This window comes from Megascapheus bottae, chromosome 6, assembly GCF_031878675.1.
Source record: "Megascapheus bottae isolate mThoBot1 chromosome 6, mThoBot2.hap1, whole genome shotgun sequence".
NCBI lineage: Eukaryota > Metazoa > Chordata > Mammalia > Rodentia > Geomyidae > Megascapheus > Megascapheus bottae.
The window spans coordinates 73,176,061-73,192,782 of record NC_143514.1 but is presented as its reverse complement, the minus strand read 5'-3'; the positions used below and the strand labels follow the sequence as shown (position 1 = coordinate 73,192,782).

The window sequence follows — 16,722 nt, the reverse complement described above, 5'->3', positions numbered from 1 at the left end:
ACAGGTGTGAGCCACTGGTGTCTGGCCAAAGGAACTTTCCTAAGAAAGAACTTCTATCTGTTTCCTTCATCCTTGATTCCTTTTTATTTACATTCTTTTGGCATCACTGAGGTCTCAGTGTTCACAGGTGTATAACAGGAATTTAATGCCTGGGATGGGATCAGGGTAGAGCCAGGCTCCGGGCCACACATCCTCACAGGAGGAATTGAACCTGATCCCCTCAAGCTGAAAAGCCTGCCTTGCTAAGTGCTGGCTGTGAGACAGGCCCTTTTCTTAGCCTCATTTTCCTCATCTGTGAAATGGAGACAGCACTTATGACCAGGAAGTCTTGTGAGAAGCTGGGAGCTGAGAGACCCGGTGGCAGAGGGAGGAGGGAGGAGCCTGTGAGCTGCCTGTCTTCAGGGACGGGGAATGGAATATCAGCAGCACTTACCACGGACGACAGATTCACATTCTCCATCCTCCGGTCCTGAAGCAGCACGGGCTGGAGGCCTGCCACGCGAAGCTGCACGGAAGATGTGCGGTACACGAAGCTCAGCAGCCAGTCTCCCCTGGGGGGGGGGGGGGCAGAGACAGGTGACATCAGCCTAAGGCCGGGAGTCTGGTGTGATGGAGGACCAGCAGCTGGTCCCTGGCTAGGCGTGATGTCAAAGGCTGCGCCCAGGCACCCGAGAGGCTGCATGAGGCTGTCTGCTTTGGATCCTCAGAGCCAAGGATGGTGCTTGGCATGCAGATCCAGATCCAGATCTGTCACCTGAACACTGAGGTGTGCTCCGTGTTGCTGGGGATAAACTTGGGGTGATACACATATATGACACATGCACTCTGCCGCTGAGCTGTGCGGTGAGCACTGGGTGGAGGGGGGCTGACGAGCTGGACACGCCTGTAACCCTAGCTACTTAGGATGCTGCCAGCTCAGGCAGGAAAAGTCCCTGAGACTGTTGTCTCTAATTAACCATCAAAAGGCTGGAAGTGGAGCTGTAACTCAAGTGGCAGAGCACCAGCCTTGAGTGATAAAGCTAAGGGACAGTGCTCAGGCTCAGAGTTCAAGCCTCATTACTGGCACGCGTGTGTATACACACAAGCAGAAAGAAACAAACCAACCCCCCCGCCCCCGAACCCTGGGCATAGTCTGCTCTCCTCTTCCTCTATTGTGAACAGCCAATGGCTGGGGTCCAGGGACCCAAAGGACCCCCATGTGGGATCCATCTTGTTTGCGAGGGCAGGGGAAGAGCTGCCACCTCCCAGGCACCCGGCGAGGACAGACCTGCAGTAGCCATTGACAATCCTCCCCGATACCACTTTGCGGAAAGGCTCCCAGTGCCTGGGGTCTCCCTCCACGGGCGCCCCCAGCAGGACCACGTCTTCAATGATGCCCTCGCAGTCTAGGGAGAGACCCCAGAAAAGGCAGTCAGGGTCCCAGCCGCGAGAGACTAAATGTCATGCACCTGCACGTACATGCGCAACATGGCCCCCACATGCACACACACAGGCACACCGATGCATGTATGTGCATACACACGTATACAAGCACAGCAATGGGCCTTCCGCTTCCTGGGGCCCAGGCCCTGATGAAGCCCTCGTGTGCCCATTATTCAGAGTTCAGCAGGCTGAGGCCATCACCTAGACTATGTGGGAAGCTTCAGCATCTCCAGGGCTGGGGTAACAGGGAACTGTTGCTCCTCCAGTGCTAAGCAGTGTGGACCAGGACACACCACAGGGTTGCCAGAAGCTTTCTCAAGGGTGGCAGCTACCATGTCTTTTCTGCCCTAGGAATCTGGACAGTTGCTTTTCACCCTTGATGCCGCTGCCCGGGAAGGGGGCAGCACCCCCTGGTGGTCAGTATCTGCAATAGCATCATCCCCCTGGCAAGCACTCAGCTCCAGGACCAATAGATGGGGAAAACAGGAAAGGTTATTTAGTGAACGGAGTGAAACTAGTAGCTGAGCCTCATACAACAATCCAGGCCCTGGTTCCATCCCCAGCATAGAGCGGGGAGGAGGATGGAGGGCTGAGGACGGAGCTCCCGTGGTAAGAGTGCCTGCTGAGTGAGCTCGAGGCCGGGAGTTCAAATCCCAGTCCTGGTAAAAACAAAAACAAAAGTACTCAGGTCTAGCTTTCAGTGTGCTGCGGCCCCTCTCTGGGGACAGGTGATCTCTCTCTCTTCTCTCTCTGTCTCTGTCTCTCTGTTTTTGTCTCTGTCTCTCTCTTGGTGCCAGCACTGGGGCTTGAACTTAAGAACATCATCATACTTTCCCTTGGGCTTTTCTGCTCGAGGCTGGCATACTACCATTTGAGCCACTTGTGACCTTTTCTTCTTCTGGTTCATTGGAGATAAGAGTCTTACAGACTTTTCTGTCCAGATATTTAATGCAAATGGCTTCCTCTTCTCAAGATCAAGAAAGAAGCCAGACTTGACCATTACTGAGAAGACTCAGCCGCCTTTCTGTTCCAGGGAAAAGATTTCTCGATTTATTCCTACAGCCGCCCTCAGTGCTTCCACTCAGGAAGCTTGCAGGTACAAAGCAGCTGTGTGGCCTCTTATGAATATTCAGATTTTTATGTAAAAGCGGGCGGGGCCATCTTTGGTTTCAGAAGTCACTGACATGTGCGGCTTCTGTACCTGGGTTTTCCTTTTCTAAAACTGTGCTCTGGATTTAATTAATATTCTGCTCTTGACGTTGGAGAAGAGAGCTTTTCATTCTCTGATAACTTTAGCATGAAGGAGGCGTTAAATCTCAGGTGGTGATAAGAAAAGCTGTCTGTCATGTCTTTACCCTTCACTCTCCTCTCTCAGGACTTGTTCTTCATATGGCACAAGGAACACGTTGCTTTCCAGTGTTTTCTTTGCTTCTAATTCTTTTTTTTTCTGAAGGTACTGGGGTTTGAACTCAGGACTTCATGCTTATTAAGGTGATACTCTACCACTTAAGCCATACCTCCATCCTAGAATTTTTTGCTAGTTAACAGAAGATAATCTGAGGCCAACCTGTCCTCAAACCTTGATCCTCTAAACCTCATACTCCTGAATAGTTAGGACTATAAAAATAAGCCTTGGAGAGCACAGTTTATTTTTAGTTTTTATTTATTTCTTTTTTTTTGTCAATTATGGGACTTGAACTCTGGGCCTGGCACTGTCCCTGAGCTCTTCAGTTCAAGGCTAGTTTTCTACCACTTGAGCCACAGGGCCATTTCCAGTTTTCTGGTGGTTAATTGGAGATAAGAATCTCATGGACTTCTTGTCCAGGGCTGGCTTTGAACCTTGATCCCCAGATCTCAGTGTCCCCAAGCAGTGAGGCTGACAGGCGTGAGCTGCCAATTCCCGGCTATTTTTACTTTTTCACAAATAAGCCAAAAATGATTCATTTTACATGTAAGTCATCAGCATGAAGTATATTTCTTGGGTGACAGAAATATTCTAAAATTGGGTTTATGGTGATGGTTGCACAAAAAAAAAAGGCCCTGAGTTTTACACTTCCACTGGGCAGATTTAGTATAAATGCCACAGCAGGAACCTTAGGTCATGTCACCCCTGTCCTTCCAGGGGACCCAGCTTGCATGGAGTCAAAGTCATTTTGACAGCCAACACAGCAAGACCTTGGCTTCAAAACAACCCACAGCTAGGCACTGGTGGCTCATATCTGTCATCCTAGCTACTCAGGAGGCTGAGATCAGAGGATCACGGTTCAAAGCCAGTCTGGGCAGTAAAATCCGTGAAACTCTTATCTCTAATAAACTCCTAAGAAAAAGCCAGAAGTGGTGCTGTGGCTCAAGTGACTGCGCACCAATCTTGAGCACAAAGAGGCTCAGGGAAAAACCCAGACGCTGAGTTGAAGCCCCAGGACCCGCAACACAAAAACCAAAAACCAAACCCCACAGTTGTGTGCTGGTGCCGCACATCAGTCATCTTAGCTACTTAGGAGGCTGAGAGCTAAGGATGCGAGTTCAAAGCCAGTCCTGGCAGGAAAATCTGTGAGATTCATCCCCAATTCACCACCAGAAACCTGGAAGCGGTGCCGTGGCTCACAATGGTTGAGCGCTACCCTTGAGTGAAAAGGCTCAGGGACAGCACCCAGGCCCTGAATTCAAGCCCCATGACCCACACAACAAATGAACTACAGTCCTCTCCCCCGACCAAAAAAAACAAACCCTAAAAACAACCACCAGATGCTGTTGTGAGTTCAGAGTAACTTCTGTTCCCTTACATACTCTGTCAGTCAACAGAGACTAAAGATATGACAACAATGAAGAGTCAGTCTCCTGTGAACAGAGCTGCCACTGGAAAGGGGCCCCAGACTCAAAGAGGACAGCAGCTACCAGGTCCAGTGGGCTGGCCTGGCCTTTGGCATTAAACCAGGTTCAAATCCTTGTTTTGCTCTCGCACAATGGAAAGTTAGGTCTTTGAGAATTTGGAGCCTTAACTGGGAGAGAGTAAAAGAAATGCATTCAATACCTGACTTATGTAACTGTAATCCCTCTGAATATCATCTTTATAATAACAATAAAAAGAAAAAGAACTTGGAGCCTTGGTTTCCTCATCTGAAATGGAGTTGGAGGTTGAGGAATTCTATTTGAAATGCTTGGGATCAGATGTATTGGTTTTGGATTTCCCCTGATTTTGGAATATTAGCATATGTAGATGAACTATCTTGGGAGTGAAAATCAAGGCCACACACAAATCTATGTACATTTCACAAAAAGGAAGGTAGGCTTTTCTGTTTTTGTGCTGGTTCTGAGGCTTGAACTCAGGGCCTGGGTGTTCTCACTCCTGTTTTTGTTTTTTGCCAGTCCTGGGCCTTGAACTCAGAACCCGAGCACTGTCCTTGGGCTTTCTTAAGTCTAGAGCTCTACCACTTGAGCCACAGCACCATTTCTGGTCTTTTCTATGTATATGGCACAGAGGAATTGAACCTAGGTTTTCATGCATGCTAGACAAGCACTCTACCACTAGGCCAAACTCCTGGCCCTCTCACTCTTGTTTTTTTTACTCCAAGACTATGCCCTACCACTTGAGCCACAGCTCTACTTGTGGCTTTTTGCTTGTTAGTTGGAGAGAAGAGTCTCAGGGACTTCTCTGCCCGGGCTGGCTTTGAACAAGGATCCTCAGATCTCAGCCTCCTGAGTGGCTAGGATCACAGGATTCCCAGCTGGGAATGCACTTCTGCCTTCTTAGTTCTGGGGAAGGTCTGGAGACCATGCAAGTTTTCAAAACCCATCATGGGCTGAGAATGGACAGTTTTTTTTTCCTGTTAATGAACATGGATTTCCATGACTGCCTTGAAAATTATATTCATGAAATATTTGTAAAAGCAATGATTCAGACCAGTGGGGCCTGCTCTTTCCCAGAGGGTCCTAGGTAGAAGTCATCTGAACAGGCCCTGGGGCCTTTGCACCCAGGGGCAGCCACTGCCAGTCTGACCTTTTTCCCCCTACCACAGATATGTTGAGATCCCAGAGGCAAACTGCCCACTCTCCAATGCATCCCTCGGCCTGGTGAGGAGCTGTGTGAAAATCCCATCATGCATGGCTTTCACGTTGCCAATAATGAGATTCTCCTGGCTGCAAAGACCAAAACGTCTCAAGGTGGGGACACAAAGTGGATAGATTTGCTCCTGCCTGGCAGGGGTTGTGCGTGGGTAGCAAGCGATAAGGTAGGCATGGAAAGAAGAAATTATCTCCTGGATGCAGGTCCAGCAGCCGGCCCTTGAAGGCAGTGATGGAAACAACGTTCAACACAAAGGAATGCTGCTACAAAGATGTGCATGCCTGTGCATGATAAATGCCAAGAGAAGCAACAAAGGGGAGAGAGACTGAGAAGGGAGGAAGGGGGCTTTGATGGAACCCCCTGGCTCGCCCAGGGGAAGGAGGTTCACGCAAGGAGGAATTGCTCAGAAGGGCCTGTTCTGATGGATTCTTTGGCTAAGCCATCTCTTCTTTCATTTGGCCTTACAAAGGACCTAGGCTGTTAGGAACTCAGAAGACCCTGGAAATCGATTGGTTCTGCCTGACCTCTCCCCGCTCCTCCGGGGGAAGGAAGCTGGGTCTGTCTCAGGATAACTCACCAGGTGGATGGAGATTCCATGGCAGGGGTCTAAATCACATCAATTAGGATGTCTGCCATCACGGAGATGAAAGAACCAGCTGACAAGCAGCTGTCTGTTCTGTATTTCTTCTGCTCTTGGGGGACAGTCCAATTTCCAACTAAGTGGGAGTTGAGGGTTCAAAGGTTGGGAGTGGGGATGCATCTGTGACACACTGATGGCTTCATATGTGGGGTTCATCTTGCAAACTCCACAGAAAGCAAAATTCATGTGGAAGTGGGGACTGAAACTGGAGAGGGAGGGTTTACGTTCGGTACCTAGGCAGGTGCTCTACTGCTGAGCTGCGCTCTCAACCTTTTCTTGCACTGGCTGTTTTTGAGGTACAGTCTTGTTTATTGGCCAGACATATACATGGCCACTTCACCCATTTAAGGATTTTCAGGGTAGCTGGGCTGGCAGGCACACACCACCACACCCAGTTTCTTTCATTTAGATGGAGTTTTGTGGGCTTTTTTTTTCCTTTTCTTTGCCTGGGCTAGCCTGAAACTTTGATCCTCCCAATTTTTTTTTCCAGTCCTGGGCCTTGAACTCAGGGCGTGGGCACTGTCCCTGAGCTTCTTTTTCTCAAGGCTAGCACTCTGCCACTTGAGCCACAGTGCTACTTCTGGCTTTTTCTGTATATGCGGCACTGAGGAATTGTACCCAGGGCTCTGTGCATGCTAGGTAAGCACTCTACCACTAAGTACGTGCCAGCCCAGTCCTCCCAGTCTTAGCATTGCAAATAGCTAGGATTAAAGGAATGACTCACCGGCTCATCCAGCTTGTAACTTCCTTCCTTCCCGCTTTCCTGCCCGCCTTCCCATGCTTTTCAAAAATTAGCATACATCAGTTGTATCATTGTGACATCTCACACATCTATACAATGCACTGTGATCAGATTCATTTCTTCCATCTCGCTCCCTCATGGAGCTCTATTTTTTTCTCTTCCTCTTCCTCACTATGTGGTCCAGGCTGCTCTGAAACTCTGTGTGTGTGTGTGTGTGTGTGTGTGTGTGTGTGTGTGTGTGTGTGTGTGTGTGTGTGTGTATTGCTACTGGGGCTTTAACTCAGGGCCAAGAACTATCCCTTGGCTTTGTTATTCAAAGCTAATATCACTTGAGCCACTGCTCCACTTCCTGCTTTTTTGACAGTTAACTGGCGAGACTTTAGTGCCTGGGCTGGCTTTGAAACGCAATCCTCAGATCTCAGCCTCCGGAGTAGCTAGGATGACAGGCGTGAGCCACTGGGGCCTCTTCCAAGCTCTACACCAGTATTTTATTTTTGGTGCCTAATAAATGCATATCCAGTATCCAGTAAATGGAAACAAGAATGAGGGAACTGGCAGCATGGGAGCCTTCCAGGAGCAGAGGCGGCTGCCAAATTCTGCACAGACCCTGTAGCGGGCAGATCCTCCCCAGCAAGTCCTTTCTGGAAGCTGGGCTTGGAGGAATGCCAGTCACAGCTCCTGGCTGCTGGGCCCTAGGCCTCGCTGACATGTGCTTCCCCTAACTACCACAAGATGGTGCTGCAGCAACCACAAGCCCTGCAGTTGTCTTCAGGGCAGTTCTGACCCCAGCCCTTCAGAATGGAGGGCGCTTCCTTCCAGGGGTGAGCATCACCCTACCACTACGTCTCCTGGGTCCCTGAGCGCAGGACTCGTGGGTTGGTACTGCTGCTTGACAGTTGTGCAGCTCCAGCCAGCTGGAGCCAGGGTCCTCGTGTGGTAGTAGGCAGAGCTCCAGTGTGGGTATCAGGCAGGGATTGGACCTTCCTTGGCTCTGTCATTGACAAGCTGTGCGACTGTGAACAAGTCCCCAGACCTCTATGAGTCTATTCCCTTAATAATAGGGAAAATTGCCAGGTGCTGGTGGCTCACACCTGTAATCCTAGTTACTCAGGAGACTGAGATCTGAGGATTGCGGTTCAAAGCCAACCCAGGCAGGCAAGTGCCTGTGAGTCTCTTATTTTCAGTTAACCACTAAAAAACTGGGAGTGGGGCCAGGAGTGTGGCCTTAGTGGTAGAGTGCTTGCTAGCATGTATGAAGCCCTGGGTTCGATTCCTTGGTACCACATGCACAGAACACGCTGGAAGTGGTGCTGTGGCTCAAGTGGCAAAGTGCCAGCCTTTAGCAAAATGTATCCCAGGAGAGTACCCAGGCCCTGAGTTCATGCCCCAGGACTGGCAAAACAAAACCAACAAAGAAGAAGCAGGGATAACAGCAGAGTACTGCCCTTCAGGCCAGCTGGGGGATTCTGCTTGCAAAGGGCTGGGCCCGCAGGAGACCTTCACGGAGTGAGGGCGCATGCAGTGCCAGACACACCAGAGTCTGCACTGCCTTAAGCCTTCTGAAGGAAGTGGACTGAGAGGCCGTCAGAGGCTTTTGGAGAGGCCCGAGGGGCTGGTCAGCCTTTGGTTGGGATTATGCCCTGGGTATTTAGAGCTGGGGTTGTTTGCATTTTCCATCCCAGAGGCTCTCCTACTGTAGCCTGGGTAAAATGTACTCAGCAAGAATCAGTCCCAATTCAGTTCCCCTCTCAAGGGTTCAGTTTCTGAAATCCTTTTAAAGCAAACACACAGCGAGAGGAGAGCAATCCATTGTGATGTGAAGCCCAGCGGTCTCTCAGTGAGTGCTCGGATGGCAGCTCTTCTTGGCTGCAGATCTCTACATGTCATCTGCTAGGGTCACTTCCAGAGCCCTTGGCCTGGCAATGGGGCATTCCCAAGGAGTCTGTTCTAGGCACGTCCATTTCCTGCCTGAAGGCATAACCCCTTGGCAGGTGGTCATTCACACTTGAGCTGATGGTGCCTCCTGGGAAGTCTGCACAGGGGGAATCACTGATGGGTTGGACAACAGCCTCACTATACCACCATGGTCTCATGGGCTATCGTGTCCTCTTGGTAGAGGCAGCTTATGTCTCTGGCTCCTTTCAAAGGCCATAGGCATCATCTTCTACAGGGAGCGCTCACAATCCAATTCACGCCCCTAATTAATAAATCAGCTACTCACGTGCCCAGGACTGAGCCAGAAGCTGGCAGCAGTCCAAGCTTTGTGCCCATTCACAGTGGAAAGACAACACATGGTTTGTTGTGGTGTAGCACTAAGAGTTGGGCATGCTTGTCACTGTGGTCTAACCTCACCTATCCTGACTGATGCATGGTGAAGGCTTTTTACAATAATAGAGTTCAAGTTCTATTCACTCATACAGCATGCACTCTTTGGGCTTTCATCTCAAGGACAGGAGGTCAGACAGATCCCTGCTCTCAGGTGGCTTGCAGATGATAAGGATGCTGACCATGCTGAGCCTGAGAGCGACCAGGCTGTAAGGGGCACCTGTGAAGGGTGGCAGAGGAGCAACATTGAAGGCCTGCAGCCTCACCTCAAAAGGAAGAAGAAGCATGAAGACATAATTTTACAGGCAGTTTTTCTCAGGGAGATGGGAGGATGGAGAAGCCACTGTTGGGAGGGAGGAGGAGGGAGTGGCTGGCTAGAGGGCCGCAGGCGCTGGGTGACTCTAGGATTTATTGCTACATTTTCATTACTGGTTCTCAAGGGGCTCCAGAAAACAATTAGGGGATCCAATGCGTTAAACTAAGTCCCCCTTTACATCCCTAACTCAGATAATAACAGCTTTCCGGCAATTAGAGAGGGTCTTCTCTGTGTGCAGATTAATTGGGTGTTAAATAACCAGGGCTGCCTGAAGCCAGACAGTGAGGTGGAATGAATCAGAAGGGGTGGGGAGGGCGAGGAATCCATTCAGGATCACAGCCAGCTGGAGACTGAAAGATGCCCTACCAATCACACACAAGGGCTTCTGGAGTACAGGGTAGGTGTGGCTATGCCATCTATGTGCCAGTTCCCATTCACAGAGCTTTGGGCAGTTACAGCACATGATACATGCTCAATCAGTCTTACAGGGCTCTTAATTATGGGTCCACATTTCCACTCATCATTGCCACAATATTTGGCTAAGCGTCCTCCAGGTGACAAAAGCTTGTTTGACAGCCTGTGATGCTATTCTGAAGTGGTGGGGCCTATAGGAAGAAGGGGTGGGACCTATGGGAATAAGGGATTGGGGCATGCAGGAAGGAGAGGGTGGGGCCTACAGGAAGAGGATTGAGCTTATAGGAAGAAGAGGGTGGGGACTAAGCAAGAAGAGAGGAGCCTATGGGAGAAGGGGTGGGACTAAAGGAGGAAGGGGTGTGGCTTACAGGAAGAAGGGGTGGGGACTATCAGGAAGGGGTGTGGCCTACAGGAAGAAGTTAGGCCCCTAGACACATGCCCTTACATGGGATATTGGGAGTCCCACCGCTTCCTCTCAAATTTTGGCCCAAAGTAGAGCAACTTCCCATGCCGTGCACTCCTACCATGATGTTCTGTTTTGCTCCAAGCCCAAAAGCAACTAGTCAAGCAATCATGGATGGAAATCTCCATCACTATGGCGGGAGTCACCGGTGCCTGGAGTCAGGCTGTTTTTAAGCCTGCTGTTTGGAGACATGATTTTAGTAGGGCTCAATATCAAGAGGCAGGAGTAAGAGAGCATGTGCAAAGCCCCTTTGCTTGGCTCTGGAAGCCCAGCGGTGGCTCCCATGGTCAATGGGCCACCCCGAGGGAAGGAAGCCTGTGTCTCAGGAACAGTGGTGCACTGATGACTCTCTCTGGTTCATGCTCCAGGCCGCCTCTGCCCTCCAGTCTCTGTAGAGGGAGCATCACTGTGTTCTGAAGCCCTCACCCACCCCAGGCCAGCAGCAACCCCCCAGGCTTCCTGTCACTGTGCAAAGAGGATGACACTGGCAGAGGTATCTGAGGAGTGCAGTGGTGACCTCCCAGGAAGTCTATCTACTTAGGGCTCAGACCTTTTCTGAAAGAGATGTCTTTGCAGATGTAACTAAGTTAAGGACCCTGAGATAAGATCACCTTGGATTAGTGGGTCTGAAAGCTCATGAACACTGTCCTGACAGAAAAGAGGCAGGAAGAGGCAGACACTGTGGAAAGATGAAGCAGACACTGGGGCGAACAATCTGCAAGCCAAAGGATGCCAAGGAAAGCCAATTGACACCAAGGAACACCAAGGACTGCCAAGGAATGCTACCCATCACTAGAAGTCAGAAAAGACACAAAAGGACTCCTTTCTAGAACCTTCAGAGAAAATGTTCTGAAGATACACTGATTTTGGATTTGTCATCCCATTTTCATTCTTGTTCAAGAACAAAACAACCAATATCATATTATGCATCTGATCTAATTTATGTACACACACACACACACACACACACACACACACACACACACAAAGTCAAATGGTATTGCCATATTTTAAACCAAGTAAGTTTGTCTGTCTGGGAAACTAGAAACATACTCTGTAAAGCCCTTGGCCTCTGGCCTGGGAGGGCGGCACAGTGGGAAGTTTCTATCTGGGACAATGAGCCCAACTCACCTTTCTCCTGTGCCATCTCTTGCAGACAGAAGTAGATGACTCTGGCGCCCAGGCTAAAGCCAATCAAGGTGACCGGCCGCCGACCCTGCAGGGGGGAAAGCACAGAGGTGTAGGCAGGGGAGCCGGGAAGTGCAGAGGGGCATTGGCGCTGCCTGGAGAAGTCTGTACATTATGACTAGTGTATGCACTATTCCTTCCCTGGGCTCTGAGGTCTCAGAGTACAGGATATTGATGCTTAGAAATAAGATAAGGGCTGGGAGTTTGGCCTAGTGGTAGAGTGCTTACTTAGCACGAAGACCCAGGTTCCATTCCTCCATACCACATACATAGAAAAATCTGGAAGTGGTGCTGTAGCTCAAGTGATAGAGCTCTAGCCTTGAGAAAGCCTAAGGTCAGTGCCCAGGCCTCGAGTTCAAGCCCCGAGACTGGCAAAAAAAAAAAAATAAAGTGGGGAGTCAGACTCAAAGGATATTCTGTTATGGGAAGACTCCGAAGACAAAATGCTACCTGGTACTTGGGTACCAGTTCCACATAGAAGGAGCTCAGGTGGTTGTCCTGGCTTTCCCTTGGTTTAAGGCCCGTCTTTTCCTCCTCTACTCCATTTAATATGTCAGAAACTTCTCATTACATAGGATTTGAATTCTGCAGAACTTCTGTGGCAAAAACTGCCAGTCATCTCTCAATATGCCCTCTCCCCCATTCCTGTGTGGTGCTAGAACTCCTGGTTTTTCTGGGTGGACAGCTACCCTCAGTCCTCTGCAGCTGAGGGTGGCCACAATGCTGAGATCTGGCCAAGTGACTGAAGACCAGGAGGAGCTGTGACGTCTAGACGTGCCTTTCCCCTCTCTTTCCCTGTCTTTGGAAGTCTGGAGTGTGTGGGATGCTGGCAGATTCCTCTAAGACTCCAGAGGAAAGCTGGGCGTTCAGGATGAGGGAGCACCAGGCGGAAAGAGACAGGGCTTCTAGTATCGTGATTCCCCTAGGCAGGACACAAATAACAGTCCTCCTACCAGGACATCGACAGCCTTTGCCTTGGAGCCTTCACAGAGGGGAGCAAGCTAAGGGTCTTGAGATAGAGAGATTATTCTGGATTATTTGGGTGGGCCTGAGGGTTGTTTTTTTTAAAGGGACCAGGCTGGGCACCTGTGGCTCACATCTGTAATCATAGCTACTCAGGAGACTGAGATCTGAGGATCAAGGTTCAAAGGCAGCCTGGGCAGAAAAGTCCCTGTGAGACTCTTATCTCCAATTAACCACTCAAAAACTAGAAGTGGAGTTGGGTGCCAGTGGCTCATGTCTGTAATCCTAGCTACTCAGGGCGCTGAGATCTGAGGACCAAGGTTTAGAGTCAGCCTGGGCACTAAAGTCTGTGAGACTCTTATCTCCAATTAACCACAAGAAAACCAGAAGTGGGGCTGTGGCTCAAGGGGTAGGGTGGTAGCCTTGAGCTGAAGAGCTCAGGGGCAGCTCCCAGGTTCAGAGATCAAGTCCCATGACTGAAAAAAAAATGAGGGAAGTGGAGCTGTGGCTCAACGTGGTAGAGTGCTAGTCTTGAGCAAAAGAGCTCAGGGACAGCACCTAGGCCCTGAGTTCAAATCCCATGACAGCCAAAAAAGAAGAAAAAAGGGATCAGTTAGACCATTCTAATAAAGGAAGAGATTTGAAATCCCTTTAGGCACACACACACAGACACAGACACAGACACACAGACACACACACACACACTGCACACATGTTTGGCAAAGATAGAGACGAAATGGAATTATCATCAGTTGCCCAGGCAACATTCCCACAGTGGCAGAAACTTCTGTCTCTTGGTATTTACCAGCCTTTTTGTCCTCAATAATTGAATTTCAGCTGGTGTCTCATCTCTCAGAACAAAGGCCATATTTCCTGGCTTCTGGGACAATGAGGTACAGTCACGTGGCAAGGCTCTGGCCAATGAGGCATCGGCTGGCAGCAAGGCCTCTGCTCTCTCCCACCAGCTCTTCCTTTTCTGGCTACCTATACCACAGGTGCTGCCATGTTGGGCCAGAAGGTCAAAACTAGACGTGGCGCAGCCACATGGCGAAGCTGGTTTCTCAAGTGGCGTGCCACCAGAGTGCCTGGGAGATGTCTCAGGTTTTCCTGGGAAAAATATACTTCTGCCTTATTTAAGCCACTATGCTTTTGGGTTTTCTCCTTGCATCCAAACTCTAGCCCCATACTCATCTGTGATCCTGTCTCAAATGCCTATCTGCCTCCCTTCCTCTCTCCCTCCCTCCCTCCCTCCCTCTCTCGCTCCCTCCCTCCCTCTCTCCCTTCCTCCTCCTCATCCTATTTTTTCCTTCCATTTCTTATGTAGCAATGCTGAGTATCAAGCTATTGCTTGGCTGTTTTTGCTCACAGCTGGCACTCACAACCATAACTTGGGGTGTTTTTTTTTTTTTTTTTTTTTTTGCCAGTCCTGGGCTTGAGCTCAGGGTCTGAGCACTGTCCTTGGACTTTCTCAAGGCTAGAGCTCTACCACTTGAGCCTCAGCACCACTTTCGGCTTTTTTCTATGTATGTGGTACCGAGGAATCGAACCCGGGTCTTTATGCATGCTAGGCAAGCACTTTAACCACTAGGCCAAACTCCCGGCCCAACTTGGGGTGTTTTTTATTTGATTATTTATTTTGCCAGTCCTGGTGTTTGAAATTCAGGGTCTGGGCACTGTCCTTGGGCTTTCTCAAGGTTAGAGCTCTACCACTTGAGCCACAGCATTACTCCCAGCTTTTGCTGGGTATGTGGTACTGAGGAATCCAACCCAGGGCTTCATATATGCTTAGTAAACACTCTACCACTAGGCCACACTCCTGGCCCGGCTTAATTTTATTGATTTATTTTTGTCAGTTATGGGGCTTGAACTCTGGGCCTGGGCACAGTCCCTGAACTGATTTTCAGCTCAAGGCTACCGCCCTACCCCTTAAGCCACAGCCCCACTTCCGGTTTTCTAGTGGTTATCGGTCTTTAGTACCTAGGCTGGCTCTGAACCTCGATCCTCAGATCTCAGGCTCCTGAGTAGCTAGGATTACAGGCGTGAGCCACCGCTCCCCACTTGAGTTTATTTTAAAGAGGATAATTCCGTTTCTCTGGAAAATATACCTTTACTAGAGTCAACTTTTTTTTTTTCCTAACTATTGCTGAGCATCTGGTGCACGGAGGGCTTTTTTCCAGTGACAGCCTGGCTGCGGTGTGTGGGAGTCCCATCTCTGGCCTGAAGCTGCTGTGTGTTTAGTCTGTTCATGTCTCCACACATGGATCCTGATGCTTCCACTACAGCCTTGCCCCAATGAGCCCAAGCACTGCCAGCCTCTCTAGATGACTTCACGTGCAAGCTTCTTGTGGCCATGGGTTCTCAGTGTTCAGCGGTCACCTAATCACCCGCTGGGGATGCCCTGTCCAGAAATCCAGACCATCCTAGGATACTCTCCTGACTTGAACTGGAGAGGCAGCAGAGACCACCTTCTCCCTGAAGCCACTAGGCCATCTCAAAGTGGACTTGACCTCACCTTTCCCTCCCTCTATCCACCCTCCCCACCCCAGCAGCCATTTCCAGGTACCTGCTGCCGGGAAAGCAGGATATGAGCCAGGTGCTTGCCAACCTCCGCTGACCGATGGAGACACACGCCCCAGGGGTTGTCGATGACATTGGCCACGCTGAGAAGGGAGGCTGGCCAGGTGAGGGCTGCCACAATACCTGGGGATATCAGCGAGGAGATGAGGAGCTTTCCCTAGGAAAGTGCTGGCCTGGCAGATGCTGGAGTGCTTGCGTGCAGTCTCTAACACGGAGTCTGCAAGTGCTCTGAGTTTCTGTCAAACTCAAGGAGAAATGTGACACTTGTAGCAGTCTGAATTTCTGCCCAAGCACTTTCCTAGGTGAGAGCTCCCAAAATGGTCCCCACCTGTCACACTACCCTTTATCTTTTCCATGTTTGCCTTCTTGCTGTGCAACGCCGCCTCTCTCATCGTCCCTGCCAGGCCCATCCATGTGATCTGTGTGAGCCCATGAAACGTCAGCAAATGTGGAGCTTGAGCTGGGGTCTCAAGGGCTGCCTGTATCGCCCTTGTCCCACTGGCTTAGGCTAGCCTGCTGACTTCAGGTAGAGAGGTATATGGAACAGAGCCAAGTCTCTCTAGCTGCCCCAAGCTGGTCTAAGTCAGGGGGCAGTCAGCAGACTCACAGATTTTTGCTCGAATCAGCCCACTTCAACCCCACCATCCCCGAGCTATCAGAATCAGCGATTGTGATTTCAGGCTATACTTTTGGGAAGGCTTGTTATGTAACAGTAGCTAACAGATACATTGTGTGGTTGGCCTGTGACTCATATACAGGTAACTGTGTTATCTCTAGCACAGGGCTGAGCCTCCTTTTGCTGCAGGTATGCGAGGATATGACACCAGTATACCTTACCACGGCTGGCTAGATGGGGGCGCTAGCTTACCTGACAGCACAGTATACTTGAGGGCCTCCTGGGCCACCATATTGGCGAGGCCACTGAGAATGGTCTCCAGGGCATTGCCGAGCTCCATCAGGTACTTGGCCTCCCAGGCCAGGCAGTACTGCTCACGGCTGCGGGCCAGGGCAGCCCACGGGGCGCTGAAGGTCCCTGGGGGGAACACAGGTAGGTGGCATCTGGCCTGTCTGTGGCACACAATGCTTCACTCATGGAAATGCTAGGGGCAAGCCAGTGGGCAGCTCCCTCTAGCAGGGCAGATAGTTTACCCCAGGGAGGGTTCTGATCACAACTTTTTGTCAGCTGTAGTTAGGTGACCTTGGGAATGACCTTGAGTTTCTCTGTGAAGAGAGACCATGTACCTCCCTTCCTAGAGTGGAGATAAGAGCCTGGTGTTGGAGGCTCATGCTTATAAATCCTAGTTGCTTAGGCGACTGAGATCTGAGGATCACAGTTTGAAGCCAGCCTGGGCAGGAAAAGCCAGGAGACTCTTATCTCCAATTAGCCACCAAAAAGTCTGGAAGTGAAGTTGTGGCTCAAGTGGTAGAGCACCAGTCTTGGGTGTAAAAGTTCAGGGACAGTGCCCAGCTCTGGAGTTCAAGCCTCAGGACTGGCAAACCCTCCGCTCCCCAAAAAAGTTTGAAGGACTTCATGTATAAAAGAGTTTTTTCCTTCTCTTGAAAAAGTAGAACATTAAGCTGTGACTTAGTATGGGACTAGCAGGGTGGC

The 16,722-nt window shown here is 50.2% G+C and overlaps 1 protein-coding gene across 1 annotated transcript in view; it reads right to left on the bottom strand.

Moving 5' to 3' along the window:
* Positions 1-16,722, bottom strand: part of Tmco4 (transmembrane and coiled-coil domains 4) — a 51,570-nt gene that overhangs the window by 5,514 nt on the left and 29,334 nt on the right. The window contains exons 9-13 of the mRNA XM_090335692.1: positions 15,982-16,146; positions 15,100-15,236; positions 11,517-11,601; positions 1,268-1,385; positions 434-551 (exon numbers count right to left, since the gene is read on the bottom strand). Of these exons, the coding sequence (XP_090191818.1) occupies positions 434-551; positions 1,268-1,385; positions 11,517-11,601; positions 15,100-15,236; positions 15,982-16,146 (623 nt within the window). The remainder of the gene's footprint in view (positions 1-433; positions 552-1,267; positions 1,386-11,516; positions 11,602-15,099; positions 15,237-15,981; positions 16,147-16,722) is intronic.